This window comes from Sylvia atricapilla, chromosome 24 (genome assembly GCF_009819655.1).
Source record: "Sylvia atricapilla isolate bSylAtr1 chromosome 24, bSylAtr1.pri, whole genome shotgun sequence".
NCBI classification, from domain to species: Eukaryota; Metazoa; Chordata; class Aves; order Passeriformes; family Sylviidae; genus Sylvia; species Sylvia atricapilla.
In genome coordinates this window covers 1,472,038-1,494,394 of record NC_089163.1, presented here as the reverse complement: position 1 = coordinate 1,494,394, position 22,357 = coordinate 1,472,038, and the positions used below count along the sequence as shown (strand labels likewise).

Genomic DNA, 22,357 nt, shown 5'->3' with positions numbered 1-22,357 from the left:
GCATCCCCGCCCCTGGGTGTCTCATCCCCACCCATGAGTGTCCCATCTCCACCTTTGAATGTCCCATTTCCACCCCTGGATGTTCCATCCCTACCCCTGAGTGTCCCATTCCCATCCTCGAGTGTCCCATTCCCACCCCTGAGTGTCCCATTCCTGCCCCTGAGTGTCCCATTCCTGCCCCTGGATGTCTCATTTCCACCACTCGATGTCCCATTCCCATCCCTGGATGTCCCATTCCCATACTCAGTGTCCCATCCCCACCCCTGAGTGTCCCATTCCCATCCTCCAGTGTCCCATCCCCACCCCTGGATGTCCCCTTCCCATCGTCAAGTGTCCAATTCCCACCCCTGAGTGTCCCATTCCTGCCCCTGGAACTCCCATCCCCACCCCTGGATGTCCCATCCCTGGATGTCTCATTTCCACCCCTGAGTGTCCCATTCCCATCCCTGGAAGTCCCATTCCCGCCCCTGGATGTCACATTCCCATCTTCAGTATCCCATCCCCACCCCTGAGTGTCCCATCCCCGCCCCTGAGTGTCCCATTCCCATCCCTGGATGTCCCATTCCCGCCCCTGGATGTCCCATCCCCACCCCTGAGTGTCCCATTCCCGCCCCTGGATGTCCCATTTCCACCCCTGGAAGTCCCATTCCCATCCCTGGATGTCCCATCCCCGCCCCTGGATGTCCCATCCCCACACCTGAGTGTCCCCTCCCATTCCCACCAGAGCAATGTGACCCCTGGGTTTCTGCTACGTGCATGGAAGAGGAGCTTTGTGGGCTGCATCAGAGCAAAACCATTAATAATTAATAATTAATAATATTAAAAAAAACAAATGTAACCCCCCTCCCACCCATTTCTAGAAGTGGATGTAAATAATATAAAACTTCCTTTCTCTTATCCTGCTTGATGAGACACACAGATCTATACAAACATATATATATATATATATATAGGAAAGAGAGGATTTTTGGCTGATTCTGTTTTGTCTGTGACTGATTTGTTTTCCCTGTGGTGGAGGCAGTTTTGGGGCCGGTGGCAGCATCCAGGTTGAGCTGGGAATGAGCTGTGTATTTCTCCACTAACCCATCTCTACCCAAAGTGCTTTTAATTCCCTTAATGAAAATATCATCAGCTAATTAAGCAGCTGGCTGACTAACCCCCCTCCTGTTTACCCAAAGTTCACCAAACTCAGCCAGCTTGGAAAAAAAAAAAATTAAAAAAGGAAAATATCCATATTGAGCTACAGCACTGTTATAAAATAAACGCAAAGTTTGGAAAGTAAACACGGAGTTTCTCTTGCTCTTTGTTTTTTAATGTCACAGCACAACAGGGCTCTGTTCAGAGGACATTTCGCAACGAAAAAAAATACTCAGAATCTGCTAAAATTGTACCTATTTGCTTGAAAATGAGCCCTGATCTGAGTTTTAGGTCAGGCTGTGCCCATCCCATGGGCTCCCAACGGGGCTGTGACCACACCAGCCCCAGGCAGCTTCCCCGGGTTATTTGCACAATTCAATTATTTATTTGCTCTGGTTTTAAAAGGAAAAGGTTCTGGTTCTCAGCTCGGCCACCTGAGGAACCTCACATCAATGAACAAGGAAAGAACCTGGGGGTGGGGGAAAAAAATCCCAATAACCCCACCAAAATGAGAAGGATTTGCTCCCTGTCAGTGCCCAGCTTCCCAAGGAAAGGTTTTGCTTATCTGGGTTTCTAATTCCACACGAAATGCAGCTCAGGATGCAATCCTGGCTCTGTAGGATTTGGTGCCTCTTGCAGAGAAAAAATCCTTCCACTGCCCCTCGACTTTCCCTCTAAGGTTCTCACTGAAGGTGCCTCCAAGGGGTGACTTTAAAATGTGGGATTTAAACAAAAAGGAGGGAGCAAGGAAGGGCAAAGCCAGGCTGGTTTGTCTGTCAGGAATCACACCCTTGCAGCTCACCTTGTCTCAGGTTTAGGACAATGCACAAGCCCCAACCACCCTAGGAAACAAAAAAAAAAGCACCCCTGACTTGTCAGAGGCTGGGTTGGGCAAACCCCAAATCCCCAGTGGCACAAACACTTCCAAACATCTCCAAAATCCAAACATCAGATCCTCCTCTCAACCTCACCCCTCCTGCCAAGCTCAGAACCAAACACCCCTTCCATAATTTCAGAGGAAAACCCAAATCCATCACTTCCTGGTCACCTTTAAGTGCAAAGCCAGGGCTGCCCACCACAGGAACTATAAATCCATGTGGTTTATCCCACTCTGGAGTCTGGAAATCCCTTCCTAGAGTCTCATCACTGTGTTTTGTTTTTTTTTTTATTATTCATCACCCAAAGGGCTCCCTCATTTCCTGGTGTTCCTTGTCCTGACCATGTTCTTACACATCCCAGGGACCTGCCTCCCTCTGCTGCTGGAAAAGGACACTACAAAGCCAAAAAATGCCTCCACAAGATGCTGCTGAGGAACAAACACAAGAGGTTCAGCTCTGCTCTTCTTTCCCTGGCACAGCTACCTGCTCCTGGAGCCAGGATTTAGGCACGGGATTAATGAAATGAGGGCAAATACAAAAAAAAAAAAACCCGAAAAAAGCATCTTTGCTCAAAGACCAGCCTCCCACAGAGGGAATTCAGCAGCCAGGCCCTCAGTATTTTCAAAACTAGGTTTTATTTTTACCAAACATATATATATTTTTTTTTTCTCCAGAACACAGCAGCAGGATTGCTCGGGCAGCACGGGCTAGGAAGTGATTTATCCCAGGAAGGATAAATCCTGCCCACAGGAACCTTTGGAGGGGAATTCCCATTCCAGCTGCAGGATGGGCAGTGCTGGGGAGTCCCTGGGGTGTCCCATCCTGCTGTTTCCCTGTCCCTCCAGGCCAGGCTTCCCTCCATCCAGCCCCTCTCAGGGGCACTCCCCGCAGTCCGAGATGATCACCTTCTGCTTCGGCTTCCCATCTTTGGTGCCCTGAGCCTTGGAGGAAAAGAGCAGCAGGAATTCCAGATGTGAATCCTCAGGGCAGGGAGGGAGTGGGCTCTGCCCCCAGCACCTCCCCTGCCCTCACCTACCTCGATCTCCCTCACCACATCCATGCCCTCGGTCACCTCCCCGAACACCACGTGCTTCCCGTCCAGCCAGTCTGTTTTGTCACAGGTGATGAAGAACTGGGAGCCGTTGGTGTTTGGGCCCGAGTTTGCCATGGACACCATCCCTGGGGTCACAGAGAGCAGAGTTATGGCTGAGCACAAGAGCTGCTACTTCAGCCCAGCCCCATTCCCACATCCCACAAAATGCTGCTGGATTCAGGGGGGCTGCTGGGTACCAAAACCCACAGAAACTTCTGGAAGTCAATTATGCTGAGAAACACTTGTGAGTGTGAAAGATGCTCAGCTGTTTTTAGCTGCAGTAACAGCAAGGCTGTTTGTATGGAGATGAACCTGCTTGCTTGCTCCTGCTTTTTCACGGTCATGCTGTGACATTCCTCATTGAAAATCAAGCAGGAAAAGCAGCTTTGAAATTGGTTTTCCTTTATGTAACACTGCAAGGAAAGTGACTGGAGAGGGAATGATGAGCTTCTGCTTGATGAGACACGAGGGTCTGAACGTGGCAGAAGAATCTGGCCAATGCAGATGATAAAAATTATAATTACAATTCAGCGCTGCTGCTATCAACACGGCCAAAACACCCCAAATGCGGTCCTTGAATGCTGCTGAGCCATTTTCTCTCCAACCCCTGCACTGCTCGGGATTTACCTGGCCCCGTGTGCTTGAGGATGAAGTTTTCATCATCAAACTTCTTCCCGTAGATGGATTTTCCGCCGGTGCCGTTGTGGTTGGTGAAATCTCCGGCCTGGCACATGAACTGGGGGATGACACGGTGGAAGCTGCTGCCTTTGAAGCCAAACCCTTTCTCGTGGGTGCAGAGGCAGCGGAAATTCTCTGCGCGGCGGGGAGGAGGCAGAGGGGAAGGAGGTGAGAGTAAAGCCATCCTCAGGGGAGGCTGAGCTTCCTCCTCCTCCTCCTCCTCCTCCTCACCTGCAGTCATGGGCACCACGTCGGAGCGCAGCAGAATCCGCAGCCGCCCCGCCGGTTTGTTCCCGATCTTGATGTCCATGAAAACCTGCGGGTTCACCCGGGATTTCTTGGCAGGAGGCTCATCCTGGGCAGGAAAAGAGAGAAAAGTAAAGTTTGTGGTGACGTTGCTCTGCTCTGCCTCCAGCTTTATGTTCTTATCTGTTGGGGAAGATGAATCGGGGAAACCTTATAAATGTGATTGCTCAGCAAAAGATTCTGAAAATATAAAACCTATAATGGAAATAGAAATGAAAGCTGACTTTGAGTTGTAGGATACTGAGTCTTAGTTACCATATAACCTCAAAACAACAGCCTAGCTGGCTGAAGGAGAATCCCTTTGGATTGAACAATCCCTTTCTCCTGGCTGAGGGATCCAAAAGTCAATGCAGCAAAACAGAAGTCTAAAGAGTAGTTTTTAGAGTTTAAAATATAACACAGTATGGTGATGTAGTAGTTCTTACAGGCTGTATGCAGATTCTACAGGATTTTGTGTCTTGTGTTGGTTGGTCACTGAAAATTAGAATATTCCTCACAAAAGGAGATATAATGGATTGTAACAAGGACCTCGGTCTTACCTCTTAACTCTTACTCTTACCTCTCTTCTTAACTCTTAACTCTTACCCTTCCTCTTCCCCCTACTCTCGCTCTCTCCTGCTCTCTTCCCCCTGCCCTTTGCTCTCTCTCCCTTCTCTCTCCTTCTCTCTTTGGGACTTCCCTCCAGCCCAGGCTGGTGGCTGAAGGCAAGGCCCTTTTTACCCAAAATCCTTGCAATAAACCCACGTGTTCTGGAATATTCAGGTCAGCAGAATTCCTTGTCCCAGCTGTTCAGGGATTCACCTACATTATCCTTTGGGATCCAGTTGTTTTTCTTACCTCTTGTGCCTCTGCTTTGGGGGCCTCTGCTCCTTCCTCCTCCTTGTTCTCTTCCAAAGTCTTCCCTGAAAACTTCTTCAGCCACTCATCATCTGACCAGACTGTGGCCACGAGAGGAAAGGTCAGAGCACAGGAATTGACCCTCAGCTTTTACACAGAGCTCGGAGCATCCCCAGGGATGTCGTGTTCCCCAGCTCACCAGGCCTGGATGATCCTTCTTTAATTCTCATGGGTTTGGCCAGGTTCACACGGATTGTCCTGCCAAAGAGCTCAGACTCATTCTGTAGAGGGGGAAACAAGCACAACAAAACCCACCAAAAGGTATAAAACCACCGTGGCCCCCCTCTAAAGCCCTGCAGAGCTCAGAGGACAGAGTTTGTGCTCTCTCTGTAGCCCACAGGGCAGCAAAGTCACACTTCCCCATGGAACAGGAGTGGGAGCAGGGCCCATACCATGTTGTCAATAGCTGCTGCTGCATCCTGCCAAAAAAAAAAAAAAAATCAGAATAAAATCATTATTAACATTTATTTTCCAGGCCCAGCAGAGCCATGTCCCAGCATCCCATCATAAAAACGATAATGATAATAATAAATGATAAATATAATAAATGATAACACTCTGGTTGATATCCCATTATAAAAATGATGCCAGGTTTTCCTAAGCCTCATCTACCCCAGGGATGTATAAATTGGTGGGTTTTGTAAAAGCCATATCCAAACCCCATCCCCTGTGGGTCTCATCCTCCAGCCAATACTAACCCCTTGTATTTAAGATGTTCTATTGCTGCCATTTGGGAGAGATTTGTGTACAGAGCCCAGGACAGACGGTAAGAGGACAAATATATGACAGCCCGTGGTGGCCATGAAACCAAGAAACCCACCCAGGGATGGTGGCAGGGAGCAGTTTGGGTTGGAAACAAGAAAAGTGGGAACTTCAGCCCAAGAGAAAACAGGAAAAGCAGGAACTTGGAAGAGCAGAACATCTGAATGTTGTGATCAGACAGCTCCACAGAATTCCCCAGAAGGAAGAAGATCCATCCCAAAACCCCAAGAGGAGTAAAATAACCCCAAATAACTCAACTGGCTCCTCACCTCTGCCAGCTCAAACTCCACGAAGGCGAATCCCCGGTGCTTTTCTGGAGGGAAGGAAGAGAAGGGTCAGGGGCAGCACAGACACATCCCGGGAAAACCACCCAGCCCCCAAACCTGTGATCATGAAGGAAAGCTTCTACTTTATTTTTCTGACTCTATAAAATATACAATTTTACAGACAGGCCAAGACTGGCTACACAGGCAGCCACCTCTTCGACCTCCTTGGTGAACATCACCATCAATCATCATTCTCCTCCTTAGAGAGGAGAAATACGTCAACAAAGATAATTTTCTAAAAACATACATATTTTACTTAAAGCTGCGCGAAAACAAAACGCAAACAGCGCGAAAAGCAGGCAAACTCGAGACAACACAACCGCGCATCCCGAGGGATGCTCCAGGCACTCACCGGTCTCGTAATCCAGCGGGATCTGGATGTCGGTGATGTCTCCGAAGGGGATGAAGGCGGCGTGCAGCACCTTCTCGTCCACCTCCTCGGCCAGCCCTCCTGCGGGGCGCTCAGCGGTCAGCGGCCACCGCCGGCGGCCCCGGGCCCTCGGGGACCCCCCAGCCCGGCCACTCACCCACGTACAGCACCCTCTTGGTGGCCGCCATCGTGTCCCCGCTGTCCCGGAACGGCTCAGCCCGGCCCGGCCCGCCCCGGAACGGCGACATCGCTCCGCCTCCGCCGGGGAGAGAATCCCGCGCGTTCTGCATCCTTGGCACACGCTCCTTCCATCCCAGTTCGCGTTTATGGAAGAGAGAATCCAGCAGATTCTGCATCCTTGGCACGCTCCTTCCACCTTAATTCACATTTATGGGAGAGAGAATCCAGCAGATTCTGCAGCCCGGGCACGCTCCTTCCACCTTAATTCACGTTTGTGGGAGAGAGAATCCAGCAGATTCTGCACCCTGGGCACGGTTCTTCCACCTTAATTCACGTTTATGGAAGAGAAAATCCAGCAGATTCTGCATCCCGGGCACGGTTCTTCCAACCCGGTTCGCGTTTATGGAAGAGAGAATCCATCAGATTCTGCATCTTTGGCATGCTCCTTCCATCCCAGTTCGCCTTTATGAAAGAGAGAATCCAGCAGATTCTGCATCCTTGGCACGCTCCTTCCACCTTAATTCACGTTTATGGGAGAGCGAATCCAGCAGATTCTGCATCCCGGGCACGGTTCTTCCACCCCGGTTCGCGTTTATGGAAGAGAGCCGATCAGAGCCCCACTGTATCATCTCTGGCAAGCTCCTTCCCACCCCGGTTCGCCTTTATGGAAAACCTGTCAGAGCCCCTCTGCACACCCCAGACACGCTCCTTCCACCCCCATTCGTCTTTATGTAAGAGAAAATCCAGCAGATTCTGCACCCCGGGCACGCTCCTTCCACCTTAATTCACGTTTATGGAAGAGAGAATCCGGCAGATTCTGCATCCCGGGCACGGTTCTTCCACCTTAATTCACGTTTATGGGAGAGAGAATCCAGCAGATTCTGCATCCTTGGCACGCTCCTTCCACCTTAATTCACGTTTATTGGAGAGAGAATCCATCAGATTCTGCATCCCGGGCACGGTTCTTCCCACCCTGGTTCGCGTTTATGGAAGAGAACCGATCAGAGCCCCACTGTATCATCCCTGGCAAGCTCCTTCCCACCCCGGTTCGCCTTTATGGAAAATCTGTCAGAGCCCCGGACACGCTCCTTCCACCCCCGTTCGCCTTTATGAAAGAGAGAATCCAGCAGATTCTGCACACCTGGCACGGTGCTTCCCACCCCAATTCGCTTTTATGGAAGAGAATCCATCAAAGTTCTGCATCCTTGAAACACGCTCCTTCCATGCCAATTGTGTTTATGGAAGAAAATCCATCAGATTCTGCATCCTTGGCACGCTTTTTCCCACCCCAATTCGCCTTTATGGAAGAGAACCGATCAGAGCCCCACTGCATCATCCCTGGCAAGCTCCTTCCCACCCCGGTTCGCCTTTATGGAAAACCTGCCAGAGCCCCGGACACGCTCCTTCCACCCCAATTCACCTTTCTAAGAGAGAATCCATCAGAGTCCCTCTGCACCCCGGGCACGCTCCTTTCACCCCACCCCAGGCTGTTCCCAAGCACCAAAACTGCCCTTTCCTGATGCTGAGGTGGCCTGTGTTTTAGGAGGGAACATCTTAGAATTGCTTCATCTTTAGACAATCAGCCCCAGGCATATTTTCACCCAGCTGCCTCAAAATACTCATTATCCAAAATTAGCAAGCAGAGTAAGTCAAATCCCTTCTTAATGTATTCACCCCCTAAAAACTGCCCATCAGTTTTATTTCACAAAGCCACACTTTTTTTTTTTTTATCCAACAGAGAGAAATGATGACAAACACAGTGCAAGTTTATTCCTTTATTGATAAATGTTTTCCAAACTTTCCAAACTGGATTGTTCAATTAAACACAAACTCACAAAAATACTTCCAGCCTAAAATCCTCAACGTCCTCTTTAGAAGACACAAGGGGCAGAGCTCTGTTCTGGCAAAGGAAAAGCTTTCAAACTCCCACCCCCAGATTCTGGTTTTGGGAACCTCGAGCTTCAGTAGTTGGCTTTTTAAATAAGATCTTTAAGATTAATTTACAAAATGCAATATAACTATGTGATACAATTCATGGCCTTAAGATCTGCAGGACAGTGAAGGATCTTCAAACATCTCGAGCTGATGTCTAAGAAGGGGATATTTGGCTTCTTTGTATTCTAGAAGGGAAAAAGGGAGAGAAGTTACTCACAGCAGCCCCTGCTCCAGGCTAGAGAATATTCCAGCATTCCAAGGACTAAAGATTCCAGTATAATTCATACAGAGAAGCTGCTCATGACCAGAAATTGTTATTATCCACAAGGAACTCAATTTTTTTGCTAGACCACCCAGTGGAAATAAGAATGCTCATAATTCTTCACCAGCCTGAGCTGTGACATCTGATCACAAACAGCTTCAGAGAAAGTATTGGAGATGGCAATTCCAGACAACTCACAGAAAAATGGATCATGAAAAATGGGAAGAGGCACTCCAGGAACCAAAAACTTTATTCATAGATTAAAGAAGAGCATAGATTTTATTCATAGATTAAAGAGCAGCAACTCCAAACGCAGGTGTGGACACCACTTGTGTGGACAGACCTATGCAGTGAAACATTTCCAGCATTTATTATATCCTGAAGCCAGATGGTTTCCAGGATAAGGAATGGGCACTAAGAGCCTGTTTAGCCTCAAAATCACAGAGCTCCTGGTGGCTGTTTCCCAGATGAGCAGTTCCACAAGACTCATCCTCAGCATGTCAGCTCTAAGGAACACCTCAGGGACCTCAACAACAGCTTTAGATCCCTTAAATAAGCATCAAAATGAATATTTCTAAAGTTTTAAATAAGTGTTCTGCTGGGAGAAACTACTGTAGGAGCTTTTTGTTGTTGAAGAGTGGACAATAACCAGGTAAGTGCTGATCACAGACCCACATGAATTATTTACTAACAACTGTGTTTTATTTACTGATTCTGGAAGCTTTTCACTGAAGCTGAGGACTGGGACACTCACCAGTCATCCTGGTTCAAGAGGTAGCAGCAACCACACCCACTTTTTGAGCAGCTTCTTTCTTGGCTTGGTGAGCCTGCAGCACTGCCACGGCCTCCTCCACCTTGGGGACACAAATCCAGTGAGGTTTTCTCCCTTCCCAGAGGCCTCCCACACACCAAAAAGGAACACAGCAGCTCACCTTGGACCGGAGGGACTCTGGAGACTCCAGCATGTGCAGCAGCTCTGAGTTGTCAATCTCTAGCAGCATTCCAGTGATCTTCCCAGCCAGGCTGGGGTGCATAGCTTGGATCAGAGGGAACAAACGTTCTCCTGAGGGGAGAAAAAGGAGTTCAGACGGATGAGTTTTGATCTTTGAAACCTGAGGGGATGAAAAATGATGAGTGGGCAGTGGGGTTTTACTCACCCAGCATCTGTTTCTGCTCCTGAGGAGGGGCAGCAGCCAGCATGGAGGCTGTCAGGGGCTCCTGGCCCTGCACATGCACTGCGGGCTGAGGTGCCTGAAAAGGGTTTTGAGATAAGCATGAGGCTGATTGCTTCATCTTTAGACAATTCTAAGATGTTCCCTCCTAAAGCACCACCTTTGTCAAGCCTACAGAACACCTCAGCATCAGAAAAGGGCAGGTTGGGTGCACAAACATTCCCTGCGAGTCTTGAGCTCAAACAAAAAAACTGGAATATCATTGCAAACATCTTGCAAAAACTGGATCAAACATCGTGAGATGTTGAAAAAGCCACGTGTGCATGGTGCTCCTCCTTTCAATGATACCCCAGTGAGAACTTGGCAAAGAGAGAGACTTAAATGGTTGCAAAACTGGAACAAAGTACCAAGACAAATATCCTTACAGCCAGTCTGGCTACAAAAGGACTTGTGAGTACAAGATAAACCAACCAGGATGCTCCTGGCAAAGGCACAACTGCCAGGCTTTTAAATTCCAAATGAGCACTGTCTGGGTCATAAAAGTAGCTTGAAGTTCCTATAAAAATACTTCAGTTGCCTGTGAAAGTGCAGGAACTTGCCAGCCCAGCCCCTGGTGGTACCTGCAGAGGTTGGACACCTGGGTGTGGGCTGCGGACACTTGAGGCATATTTGTAAGGAGGGACAGCCCTGGGAGCAGGGGCAGCTACAGGAGGACGGGGAGCCAAATTCTGTGCTGCTGTGCCAACACCTGCAAAGGAAGGAGAACACAGTGACAACATGCAAACAAGTTGGGATGTCTGGTTTGAATTCTGAATTCTAACTAGGCTCTGCATGGAGATACTTCTTTAGAAACCATGGTGATACTTCTTTAGAAACCAAAGTTTCCTGGCTACTTCAGGAAGGGGCTGGTCTCCCTAGAACCAATCCATAGATCCACACCTTTTGTTTTAGAGCTGATGACTGGGGGACAAAAAAAAAAAAAAAACAAATTTGAATGCTCTCCTCTGAAAGCAAAACCCAGGAGCTCCAGAGATTTTTGAGTGGTGTTGCAGAGGTGTAGAGATGAGTCCCAAAGCAGTGAAGAACCCATCTGGATTTCCACTGCTGTGCTGCAGCACCAAGTGCCCCAGACCTGCACTGCACAGCGAGGAACGGGAACGAGGCGCGTGCTGGCTCTGCTCTTTGCAGACTCCCCACGTCTGACAACCACCTTTGGGAGTAAAAATCGAGTCTCCACGGCATCCTCCTCCCTCCCAGAGAAGGGGAAAAGGTCAGGAAGAGGTCCTTTCTTACCAACTCTCTGGGCAGCAGCGGGGAGGCCGCGGGAGGCTGGAGCATTGGCGGGGGCCAGGTGGCGCAGCGCGGGCCGCGGCCCCGACTGCCGCATGGCATTGGGCATTCCCTGGAATCCTGAAGGATGGAAAGAGGGGAAATGCTCAGAAGGGAATCAGCTGGCAAAGCAGGACAGTCAGCTACAGGGGTGGTGCATGGCAAGAATCAAAATAAAATAAAAAATCGTAGAACATGCTGAGCTGGAAGGGACGCACAAGGATTAGAGGCTTCGCACAGGAGCATTGCCACAAAGGAAAGAATTAATTGTTCCTGTTGGGAAGTACAGCCCTCAAAGGGTTCTACAGCCAAAACAGCCTCTGGCACTCTCACCTTGAGGTCTCCCTCCTTGCTGCCATCGTGGGTTGGGTCTCATCTGTGTCATTTGGTTGGGTGCATAGTAAGTGGGTCTGCTCTGAGCCTGGAGGAAGATCAGATAAGCTCAGAGGCAACATCCAAGTGCATCACAAACATTGTTTACAACGTGTTTTGGCAGCCGTTGCCAGGACTCAACACTCGGGGTCAGATTAAGAGAACAGGCAGCTGGCAAATCCCAGAATTAACTCCTCGTTAGGAGTTGTTGCTTACAGGCACAAGAAAAGCTCAGAGAGATCAACACAGGTTAAAAAAAACCCCCACGGAGCAGCTCACCTGGGGCACAGCAGGCATGAAGTACCCACCAGCAGCGGGCTGGAACTGGTTGATGATGGTGTTGGCAGGCAAGGCCCTCATACCAGCGATTCTTTGCATGTACTGGTTGGTGAGATGGGCCTTCCTCTCCTCCTTCCTCTGGGCCAGGGCCACATAAAGGGGCTTGGAGCCCACGATGCGCCCGTTCATCTCTGTCACAGCTTTGGTGGCCTCCTCTGGAGAGGAAAAGCAGACAAAGCCAAACCCTTTGCTCCGTCCATCTTCCAGCATCACCTGCAGTAAAGATTCAGTTGCTAATGGAGTATACCAGTACAGCTGAGCTGAAGGATCTGTGGGGTGGTTTTTTTTTTTTAGATTTTTTACGTAGGACATAACTTGTTGCAGAGGTGTAGAGACAGGTTCTCATGAAGAGGCACCTGTCTGGATTTGCTCTGCGTTGCTGTCAGCACCATGTGTCCCCAGGCCCACACTGCACAGTAAGGAATGGGAAAGATTTGGTGCAGTTCTCAATGCAGAGGAAAGTGCCATTTCATGCTGATCACCTCAAGAAAGCATGTTTGCCACTTCCTGGATCTCCTTTTGACAAGAGAACTAAGTTTTCAGTAAAATCCCACTATTTACTAGCCAAGGTGTTTTCAGAATCACAACCACCACAACCTTTAATCCCATGTCAGACAACAATTCCTTCTTCAGGCTTTAAAATCCAAGTAGCCCCCAAATCCCACAATACCTTGGCACTCGTTATTGACCCAAAAGGTGAGAACTCCTTCCTCAGTTTTTCATCATCTATAGTGTCATCTAGGTTTTTAATGTACAGGTTAACACCCTGAAATAGAGACAACAGCACGACATTCACATTAAAAAAATAAATAAAAATCTTAAGCACATCGAGTGTTACCCATCTGCCAGAGCTGTAATTTATCTAAAAACTCCTAATTTAGCATCATGTTCTTTCCACACCACCCAAAGCTGAGGGTGATAAATGTTGCAAAGGCGTAGAGACAAGTCCCACTGTGGTGAAAAGGAGCTTGTCTGGATTTCCTCTGCCTTCCTGTGGCATCACCACACGTCCCCAGTCCAGCACTGCACCTCAAGCAGTGGGGGAGTTTCAGATGCCACCTCTGACACGACCCAGTTCTGCCACCAGTTACAGAGAGCGGGGCAGAGTTGTGCTGCCTCTCCCCATCCCTGCAGGGATCCTCATCTGAAAGTCAAGGAGACTTCATGCCTGTTGTCTCACATCCTCCTAAACACTTTCAGCACCAAGACTAAGCCCTGATACCCCCTTTTCCAGCACATACCACACAGACACCTCTGTGTTTTAAGCCAGGATGTCTTACAGGACAGTAACTACTCTGGAAATTCCTTCAACAGACCAGAAACAGTCCTTAAACTGAGAAAAGAAACAGATTATTCACCTGGTACCTGCTGAGTCTCTCCTGTTTTAGCTGTTCAAACCTTCTTTTCAGCTCTGCCTGGCGCTCAGCCTTCTTCTGTGCTCTGCCCACAAACAGCATTTTCCCATTGATGTCCTTCCCGTTCATCTCCTCCACTGCCTGCACACAGGGGTCAAGAGGAAACTCTGAGCTGCTGCAGCAGGACAGCCCCTGCTCCTGTCAGAACAGCGCTGCCCAGAGCTGACGCTGTGCCCCTGCCTGTCAGTCAATAAATCAGTTTGAACATTACCTTTGCACCTCTCCCGTTATCAACAGGCTCATTAAAGACAAGCTGAAGTTATCACACAGATCAAGATAACACACCACGGAACTAACTGGGAAATCCATCCCCACCCTTTCTTGTAATTAAAGCTACATTTTAACAAGCATTCTGCTTAGAAAAGACCATTCTGGAGCAGTGTTCTCACTCTAGGTGCCCTCCTCCTCCTTCAGCCACACACTGTAGTATTTCTTCAGCAATTAACATTCTTGATTATACCACTGCACTCTGTGTGGATCTAGGAAACTGGAGGAATGCCAAGTTACCCTTGAATGTCAAGCTATTAAGGTGCAAAAGGTTTCCAAGTTCCCACATCTAGAAGGGGTCATGCCCAAGGCAGAGTTTTCTTCTATTTCAGAAACAGGCTCCCAAGACAAACCAAGTTTTTCTTCTCTGAAGTTATCCAAGCAACATAAAAGTTGGTCCTACCTTGTTTGCCTCTTCATGCTTTTCAAAGCTTACAAAACCAAAGCCTTTGGATTTTCCAGTGGGATCTGTCATCACTTTAACACTCAGAGTTTTACCTGTTACCAAGGGACAGGGTTAGTAAAATATCAAAAGTATTTCAAGATTAATAAATTCCAGATAATAGTGACCCAGGTAGAGACTACACAGTAGCACTCAAACTACCACATTTCATGAAATTCACAGCCACAATAAAGGTATTTCTGTATTTACCATATTTGCCAAAGAGCTCCTTTAGTCTTTCATCATCCATGTCATCCCCAAAGTTTTTAATATAGACATTGGTGAATTCCTTAGCCTTGGCTCCCAGCTCAGCCTCCCTCTCTTTACGAGACTTGAATCTCCCAACAAATCTGTAAGATACAAAAAAAAGAAAATCCCAATAAACAGATCGGTTTCAAGAGCGAAAAAATAATGTGTGACTTACGGCGAGGCAAAAAAAAAAAAAAAAAAATGAGTGTGCAGTAGGAGCTGGGAATGGGGACAAGAAAGGGTGACAGCAGAGGACGACAAACAGCCCACAGACCAACCAGAAAAATCACCTGTGCTGTGGCTGGCCAAGGACTCCCACTGGCCCTAGACAGAACCCACCCCAGCCCGCTCGCAGAGAGGTGGCAAATCGAGGCTCGGTCAGGGAAACCCACCAGTCCTGGAATGGAGGGGGAGCAGGCCATGGCTTGGGCAGGGTCACTCACCAGCCCTGGAGTGTGGAGAGGTAGCAGGCCAAGGCTTGGGGCCAGGAGAACCAGTGCCTTGTGTGTCCCTGTTAATACCGAGATGCATCCCGGAGCATGTGAGCGCTGCTGCTGCCGCCTGTGACACTCACACTTTGCGGTCGTTGAGCAGCATGCCGTTCATCTTCTCGATGGCCCTATCTGCAGCATCCTGGGTCTCAAAGTGCACAAAGGCGTAGCCCTTAGAGCCATTCTCATCACACACCACCTGCAGGACGGGGGGTAAAGGCAGGTGTCAGCGTTCCTCCTCTGTCACAAGCCATCCCTCCTCTGCCACGGGGGAAAATGTTACTGCCCAAGGTCAGCAGCAGGCAGACACCACCTGTGTGTCAGATTCCTGCACTTCATGACCAGATCTGATGTAATTTCAGCAATCTCTGAGCTTCTGGTCAACTCTGCTTTTCAGAGATGCAGTTTTAAAGCCAAGGTGGGTGACAGGTTTGATCTCTGTAGGCACTATTCATTTAAAGAGTTGGACTTGATGAGCCCCAACTCAGAATATTCTGTGATTCTGCTCCTTGCACTTGACAAGAAGTGTCCTTTTCACCACCTCCACTCAACTCTCTAATCATGTCCCCACCCTAAAAGAACTGGACAACGTAACCACATCTCACCTTGCAGGACAAAATGTTTCCAAACGCCGAGAAGGTGTCATAAAGTGCCTTGTTATCAATGGATTTGTCCAGGTTCTTGATGAAGACATTCCCAACCCCTGACTTCCTGAGGGAAGGGTCCCTCTGGGACCACATGATGCGAATGGGTTTCCCTTTGATCACGTCAAAATTCATGGTGTCGAGAGCTCGCTCAGCTGCAAGAGAAGGCAAGAACAGATTTCTGGGGCTGGGGAAAAAAATAAAGGTTTCTATGGGGTGGGTGGTCCTTTTCTCTGAGGTTTAATCAGCTCATGGAGGCATCTGGGGTATTATCAGAGGTGATCAATGATTTTTAACTCCATGTGTTTGCAGCACAGTTACTAAGTATATAAAAGGTTTCACAGACTTTAAATTTACATTATAGTAATATATTCACCTCCACAGCAAAATGGACATCAAAATGCCTGGTTTTATTTATTTATATTCTGAATTATTATAAAGGTAAATTACTACACCAAAAGAAAAAGGGAAAAGAAGAAACTCCAGACTAAAAAAAAAAAAAATAATTAGAAAAGTGACTGTATGGCTGTTTTGCTTTTCATGAAGCTCACATCTCCCCATCCTCATTTCTATTCAGAGAGAAGGATCATCTCCCTGTCAGGTCAGGGAAAATGTGCACGAACACATGGCTGGCTGTGAGGACATGAGTCAGCCTCTACATAACTTACGTGGCCAAAAAAAAATGATTCCCAAGTTGCTCAAGCTAAAAGATGACGAGAGAGTTGAGAAAATTCTAGGAGGGGAAAAAAAAAAAGTCTGTACACCCCATCTGATTAACAGGGAAGTGTTTATCTAAACTCTCAAAAGCCAGCCCTGTCATTGTAAGCTGCACTGAAACCCCCCTCCACGAGGCTATTTCTGCTGCCTGCTGGTGTATTAAAAGGATCATTACATACACACATCAGGATCTTGTTCATAAAATTGAGATGCTTGCACTGTTCTGTGCCAGAAAACACTCCCAGCATGGAGCAGGCAGAGAAAGAAAGAAAGACTCTTCATTCCCAGCATGAGGCAGGCAAAGAGATGGAAAGTCGTGCATTAAAATCAAGGAAAATTAACAGAGCAGAAGCCAAGTTTTCCAAATTTGTTTGGCTCAGTTCTCCCAGGCCACCTCCACACCCTGTGGTATTTGCTGATTAGATTTCAGGGGGGGAAAAAAAAATAAGAAAAATTCCAATCTGAACACCTTGCACATGATTTGGCTTGGTTTGTTGCAGCCTGAGTAACTACTCAGCACATCCCAAAACTACCTGCAGGAATTCCAATGGAATATTCCCTACCAAAGCCTGCACTCCCTACCCCCAATGCCAGCTTTCACTACTGCATGGAACTTTCTCCGAATTTTTCATGTCCTTTGAAACGTGTCTTTTTGCTCTTGCTGCTTTTTAAATTGAAGTGGGACCATCACTCTTCTCCCCACACACACAAATCCAGTTGGAAACAAGCTCTGCTTGGAAAAAAAATAAAAAATTATAATTTAAAGGACTCCAACAGCTCTGCTGAGACCGAGGTGTTAAATGCAATTAACTGCCAGGCTAAAATGATTGCTCAGCTGCTGCTCCAAGCCCATGCAAGCCCCAGGCTCTTGCTGCAGTCCTTTCCTGGTGCAGCTTGTCAAATTTGGCAGTGTTTATTTATAGCAGGCAGAGGTCCTGCAGAAGCATGTGCTGGCAAAGGCACAAACTGGGTGGACAACACCATTTGCAGGCTCCTGCTGGAAGGTGAGGAGCAGATCAAGCAGTGGCTGTAAGCAGGGGGAGCTGTGAAAGCTCCAGAGCAGTTTGTGAGTTCCTCCCTGTCCTTCCAAGCTCCCTGAGCAGATACTATTGCGCTGCTCTTTCAACAGGTTGCTACTGTTCCATTCTATTATTGCACCGAGCTTGAAATTGGCCCAGACTTTTCTGGCAGAGCGGTGAAAGCCCTACATGGATTTCCCCGAGGGATGTGTGCCACACTCACGGGTGGAAATCACAACCAGGACCTCAGCAAACCTGCAAGGGATCTGCAGGAGTCCTGTGAATGACTCACACCAAGCACATCTGATTCATTTCCTTCATCCCAGCAAACACCTTCTCGTTTTCTTCTATTTAAGCCACAAAGCTTCAGCCATTTCGGTTCCTGTCTGTGTTTCTCTCCCACTGGTTCGTGTCATCCTTCCAGCAGACTCAACTGCAGCTCATCCAGAACATTAAACACACACTCACAGCCCCTTGCAGGCTTCATTTTCATTTATTTTCACCTGAACACTCACTGCAGTTTGCCTCAGGCCTCAAGGGCAATTAACCTCCCTTCACCGATGCTGGAATTAGTGGCTGTGCTTGGAGCAGCATGGAGACTGATAACCAACCTCACACCCCAAGATCCACCCAGGAGAAACCTCAAAAAGGAGTTTTATTCTCCCCAAACCTCTGGGCTCTCAATTCACCGAGCAAAAAAAGTCCTGACAAGGAAGGCAAGCACATAGTGCAAATTCAGCCACTTAATTTTTAAAAAAGGGACGGTGCATATTCAAAAGACATTCCTCCATCAGTGAGGTTACAACAAAATGCTGCTGCAATGAAGCTTGTGTCAGTACAACTCTTCCCTTTTACCTTCATGATTTGCCTTACACAGCTCCTCCTTTATACTCCTTACAAGGAAGAAAACAAGTTTATCTACACTTTTCTACATAAACAGATCCCAGCCCTGGGCTCCTCCTTAGCTTGGGAAACATTCTGGTTTTCCTGCCCTTTCAGAACACCTTATCTCTGCAGCCAAACTGAAGTTTTTCTGTTTCATTAACCTGAGTTGTCATTTTGTGACTGTCAGTGTTTGGAATTCTATTGCATGGAACGTGTGAAAAGAGAAATTCAGCTTGTTTGTCGAGTTTGTTTTCTTTCCCTTCTTCACAGTAAAAAAGAATAAATATTAATAATCACTGCTGAGCCTGAACTAGCCAGAACTCTGAAGTGTCTCCTTACCTTGCCTACCACAGGATGACAGGCTCAGAATTCAGCATTCCCTGGTTACTACAGTGAGGAACTGCAACCAAAACCAGCAGAGCTCATTTTCCCTAAAAATAACCTCTCTGCAGCAGCCTACTCCCAGTTAGACAATGCCTGTCCAGCATCCCTCCAGCAGATAAAAAAATGTAAAGAAAACCATAAATTTTGGCTCAGTTTGGACACAGGAACCTGGAAGTGCAGAGCTCAGGATGTGACAGTGTGAGCTCCTCGTGGCCCTGAAATGGGGAAGAGTTCTGCTTGATTTGCTCAGTGGACACAGGAGCAGAATCCTGCTTTAGAACACACCAAAAAAAAAAAAAAAGTTAAAGCATTGCTTTCTTCAGATTTACAAAGCCCTCACCCTCTCACAAAAGGTGCAAGGGAAGTGCAAACTGTAATTTATCAACTTTTTAGCACCTACCACCAGTTCAAACATACAAAGAAGTCTGAAGAGCACAAAACCTGATCACTGTAAGCAGCTACTCTCAACCATAAATCCAGATCCCCACAGTGCTCCCCTCAGCTTTTCTCAGATTTAGTGGGATGAAGCCCAAGTGCATTTCTGATTGTGCATTCCTGGAAGAAAACACAGAATCCCTCCTCCTCTCAGGAAGCCTCATGCAGGAAAGTGCCACCTTGAAAGCAGTCCAAATCTCTGCATTCTACAACAAAAATTACATTCTTCACAGTCAAGTTTGTTTTGCAGAGACCACAACCCTCTTCCAAACTATCCACGTCCTGCAGCACGGGTTTTTTATTTCTGCAGGGTAACACACACTGCAGTTTGAGGGGAGAAATTCAGAAATTCCCATCTCTTCATGAGGGCAGGAGGAGTTTTGACTGTTCCCCTGTCCCGATATTGACTCGACGATTAGGTTTAAACCACTTGACCTTCTAAGACCCACCGGTAACAGGACACCACTTACTTGCTCCAAGTATCACTCCAAGTCCAGGAGTTTCCTAAAATGTCTGCTGCCTCCCCAGCAGCCCAGAATGGTGCAACCTCCCCCTAAATTCCTGCCTATTTATTACCATAAAAGATTACCTTGGAATATGTTGGGAGGGCCCCCGTTTGTACGAGGTGCAAAATGTTTCTGCTAAAGCACGTGGGACCAGGCATTGATCTCTTCTGAGATAATTCTTCGCCGCTTTGAGAGGATTTTATCTACGTTTTTGCACCCTAAAATCTCCCTAAAATTTATCTAATCCAAGCTGGAGTTCCTTGCTGGCGTTGTTTCTGCTGCTTGTTTTTATTTCTCTGATCCTGCAAAGTGAGATCAGAGCCTAAGGAATAAATGAACCAAGGTGGTTTTGTAAGAGGCAGTCAGGGCAGGGTAAGACCACAAATACAGGCTCTCAGCTTCCTTCCTTCTCACTTGAGAATCTTTAAAACACAAATACACTGCCCAAAACAAAAGAAAAGCTTTTTTCAGAGAGCCATGAATGAGAAATTATGCAGTGTGGGGCAAGTCAGCTTTTAATCAGCATAACAAGGGAAAGGATCAAAAGTGCTCAGGAAAGTCCAAGGAAATGGCACCAGAAGGAATCGCCCTGGGACAGAGGATGGAAGCTCTGCAAAAAAGTAAAGTAAGAAAAAACCTACTACAGGCTAAAGGAAAGTTTACTTGAAGTCTGTGCTGTGGTAAACTGATTCTGGATTCAAGGGAAAAGCTCACTCTCTTCTCTACTTGGATGCCTCTATCACGTAGAGATGCTGTTAAACCCCAGCAATAAACTTGCAGCAGTCAGCGCTCTGAAAACTGGGGCAGAAAACGCTGACCCATTTTCCTTCCAGAAAAGACGTGTTCCAAAATGACCTCTCCTGTCCCATCTTTCACATGCTGCTTCAGCTCTGCAACACCTGGCTTTGACAGGAAACAAAGTGTGGGGGAAAAAAAAAAAAAAAAAAAAAAAAAAAAAAAAAAAAAAAAGAGAGGGTCTGGCAAGAGCAAAGCAAATGTGGCTTCTGCATATGAGGCAATCTGTTTTCCACACATTGACCAAGGTTTTTATTTCACTTTAAAGCAAGAACAGCACTTCCCAAACTGGGAGGCACATCCAGCTGCTGGAATATTAAATATATTAAATTCACTGAACTGGGAGTGTGTGGAGCAGCCACAGGATCAGTCACTTATAACTGAGCACTCAGCCTGGGCTGACTACTCTGAACTTTCTCTGCTAGGACTGGCTGCACAGAAACAGCCTCCAAAGTCCCAAAACGAAGGGAACCACAGCAAGGATCATTTCCTTATGCGAGGAACAAACAAATCTCCGAAATCTGGTATCAGCGCAAGAGGCCTGGCTAAAAGAGACGTTAGTAAATGCATTTACAGAGAATTATGTACAAACCAAGCAAAATATGGTTAAAAAATACTCTTGTTGCAATCACCAGAAAGGGACTACTCACCCCGTAACGCTGCGGTGGGCAGCTACATGTCACCACGTGAATCAGAGAGGAAAAACGAAGGGGAAAAACAACAAAAAAAGCCATGGATGTGGCTGCAGTTGTCACTTACCATCTGCGGGCTGCTGGAAGTTGACGTAGGCGTAGCCCAGCGAGCGGCGGGTGATCATATCCCTGCAGACCCGAATGGACAGCACGGGCCCGGCCGGGCTGAACTTCTCATAGAGCATGGCCTCGGTGATATCGGGGTGCAGGTCCCCCACGTACAGCGAGGCCATGGGGTAGCTGCTGGCCGCCGTGTTCATCCTCCCCTCGGCGAGCTCTCGACCGCTCAGGGGTTTCACTCGAGGTCTCTCAAGTCAAACTTCTTATAAATATTAATTCTAGGGGAACACTCAAACTCTTAGTTAAAGCCTAAGCTGCGGCTGGTAGAAGCTTGGGACAAGGGGCTGGCGGCACGGTGGGCAGCAGGACTCACAGCAGCTTCAGAGGGTTGTGCAAGCTTAAAGATCAGCAAAAAACACCCCAAAGTTAAGCTTCCTGGAGAGCGGGGTTCGGATAAGACGCCAAAATTCATACGCCGGCTCCCGAGCGCTTTGAGGGGAAAAACCTCCTAAACACCAACGTCTCTTTAAATTTTTTTTTTTGGCTTGGATTTAGCCCAGATTCTGCAGAGCGGCGGCCCGTTGATTTTCTGAGGAAATAAAAAAATTAAAAATAAACAAATAAAGCTCTAACACGCATTAATACAACTATCACTTTTAAAACCGGCTCGGCTAGACAGCCTAAAGGTATTATAAATAAAGCAGAGAGGCCGTGGCGGCGCGGCACGCGGCGGCCTGAGGGCGGCCTGAGGGCGGCCGCCGCGCTCCCCTCAGCGCACCGCGCTGCCCCGAGCCCTCCCCACCCCGCGAGGCCGAACCGGGGCGGGGTCAGCGGAGCCGGGCCCGACCCGAACTCACACGGTGCGGCCTCGGTGAGCAGAGCGGCGGCGGTTCCGAGCGGCGGCGGCGGGCGGCCCTTTATAGGCGCCGCGGCGGCGCGAGTGGGCCGCGGTGCCACCGAGAGGAGGCGGCCGGGCCCGGGCCGGAGCGCCCCGCGCCGCGCGCAGCGCCCCCCAGCGGCCGGGAGGACCCGCCCGGCTCCCGCCATTTCGGGGCCGCCGCAGGAGGAGAACGCTTTGACAACGCGCTGGAGTTAATCGTTGTTGGAAACGGTGTGGCTTCTCTAATTAGTTTTAGGATAATAAAGGCGAGGAGCTGCTGGAGGGGGTCCAGGAGAGGGCACAGAGATGATTTTGGGGTCTGGAGCGTCGCCCTCATGAGGGGAGACTGCGGGAGCGGGGTCTGGTTATTCTGGAGAAGGGAAGGCTGAGAGGGGATCCCATGAATCCATAAAATGTCCCAGAGGATGGTGCCAGACTCT

General features: G+C 48.2%; 2 protein-coding genes and 3 non-coding genes across 11 annotated transcripts in view; all 5 read right to left on the bottom strand.

The window, feature by feature from the left end:
* Positions 1-2,631: 2,631 nt before the first annotated feature.
* PPIE (peptidylprolyl isomerase E) overlaps positions 2,632-22,357 on the bottom strand; it is a 97,208-nt gene continuing 77,482 nt past the window's right edge. Inside the window, exons 2-11 of the mRNA XM_066335105.1 lie at positions 6,605-6,639; positions 6,430-6,528; positions 6,021-6,064; positions 5,382-5,408; positions 5,129-5,210; positions 4,930-5,030; positions 4,018-4,141; positions 3,736-3,921; positions 3,052-3,194; positions 2,632-2,956 (exon numbers count right to left, since the gene is read on the bottom strand). Coding sequence (XP_066191202.1) covers positions 2,888-2,956; positions 3,052-3,194; positions 3,736-3,921; positions 4,018-4,141; positions 4,930-5,030; positions 5,129-5,210; positions 5,382-5,408; positions 6,021-6,064; positions 6,430-6,528; positions 6,605-6,635 — 906 coding nt within the window. The 5' untranslated portion in view covers positions 6,636-6,639 and the 3' untranslated portion in view covers positions 2,632-2,887. The remainder of the gene's footprint in view (positions 2,957-3,051; positions 3,195-3,735; positions 3,922-4,017; positions 4,142-4,929; positions 5,031-5,128; positions 5,211-5,381; positions 5,409-6,020; positions 6,065-6,429; positions 6,529-6,604; positions 6,640-22,357) is intronic.
* On the bottom strand, positions 8,388-22,014 carry PABPC4 (poly(A) binding protein cytoplasmic 4). Of its 7 annotated transcripts, XM_066335338.1 has the most exons (16): positions 21,897-21,976; positions 21,045-21,626; positions 15,506-15,699; positions 14,984-15,099; positions 14,371-14,510; positions 14,122-14,216; positions 13,395-13,532; positions 12,707-12,802; positions 11,977-12,249; positions 11,659-11,746; positions 11,290-11,406; positions 10,617-10,744; positions 9,982-10,075; positions 9,757-9,887; positions 9,579-9,678; positions 8,388-8,747 (listed from the first exon to the last, which is right to left on the bottom strand). In XM_066335338.1, the coding sequence occupies exons 2-15, from the start codon at positions 21,235-21,237 to the stop codon at positions 9,592-9,594; spliced, it is 1,890 nt and encodes a 629-aa protein (XP_066191435.1). In that variant the 5' UTR covers positions 21,238-21,626; positions 21,897-21,976; the 3' UTR covers positions 8,388-8,747; positions 9,579-9,591. The 7 variants fall into 7 exon arrangements, 5 of the variants coding, with proteins under 5 accessions (XP_066191435.1, XP_066191436.1, XP_066191437.1 ...); XM_066335339.1 differs by lacking the exon at positions 11,290-11,406 and having other exon boundaries at positions 21,895-22,014; XM_066335340.1 differs by lacking the exons at positions 12,707-12,802; positions 13,395-13,532 and having other exon boundaries at positions 21,895-22,014.
* On the bottom strand, positions 11,038-11,162 carry LOC136371422 (small nucleolar RNA SNORA55). The gene has a single exon (XR_010745337.1). It is a non-coding gene; the product is annotated as a small nucleolar RNA SNORA55 (small nucleolar RNA).
* LOC136371421 (small nucleolar RNA SNORA55) lies at positions 12,350-12,477 on the bottom strand. Its single transcript, XR_010745336.1, has one exon. It is a non-coding gene; the product is annotated as a small nucleolar RNA SNORA55 (small nucleolar RNA).
* On the bottom strand, positions 12,957-13,092 carry LOC136371423 (small nucleolar RNA SNORA55). Its single transcript, XR_010745338.1, has one exon. It is a non-coding gene; the product is annotated as a small nucleolar RNA SNORA55 (small nucleolar RNA).

Bases quoted from the DNA above. Each gene is read 5' to 3' on its own strand.
- PABPC4 (XM_066335338.1), bottom strand. From the start codon at position 21,237: ATGAACACGGCGGCCAGCAGCTACCCCATGGCCTCGCTGTACGTGGGG. The intron at 12,803-13,394 runs GTGAATAATCTG...TCTCTATTTCAG, and splicing joins AGAGACTCAGCAGGTACCAG to GGTGTTAACCTGTACATTAA. The intron at 9,679-9,756 runs GTGAGCTGCTGT...TGTGTCCCCAAG, and splicing joins CAGAGTCCCTCCGGTCCAAG to GTGGAGGAGGCCGTGGCAGT.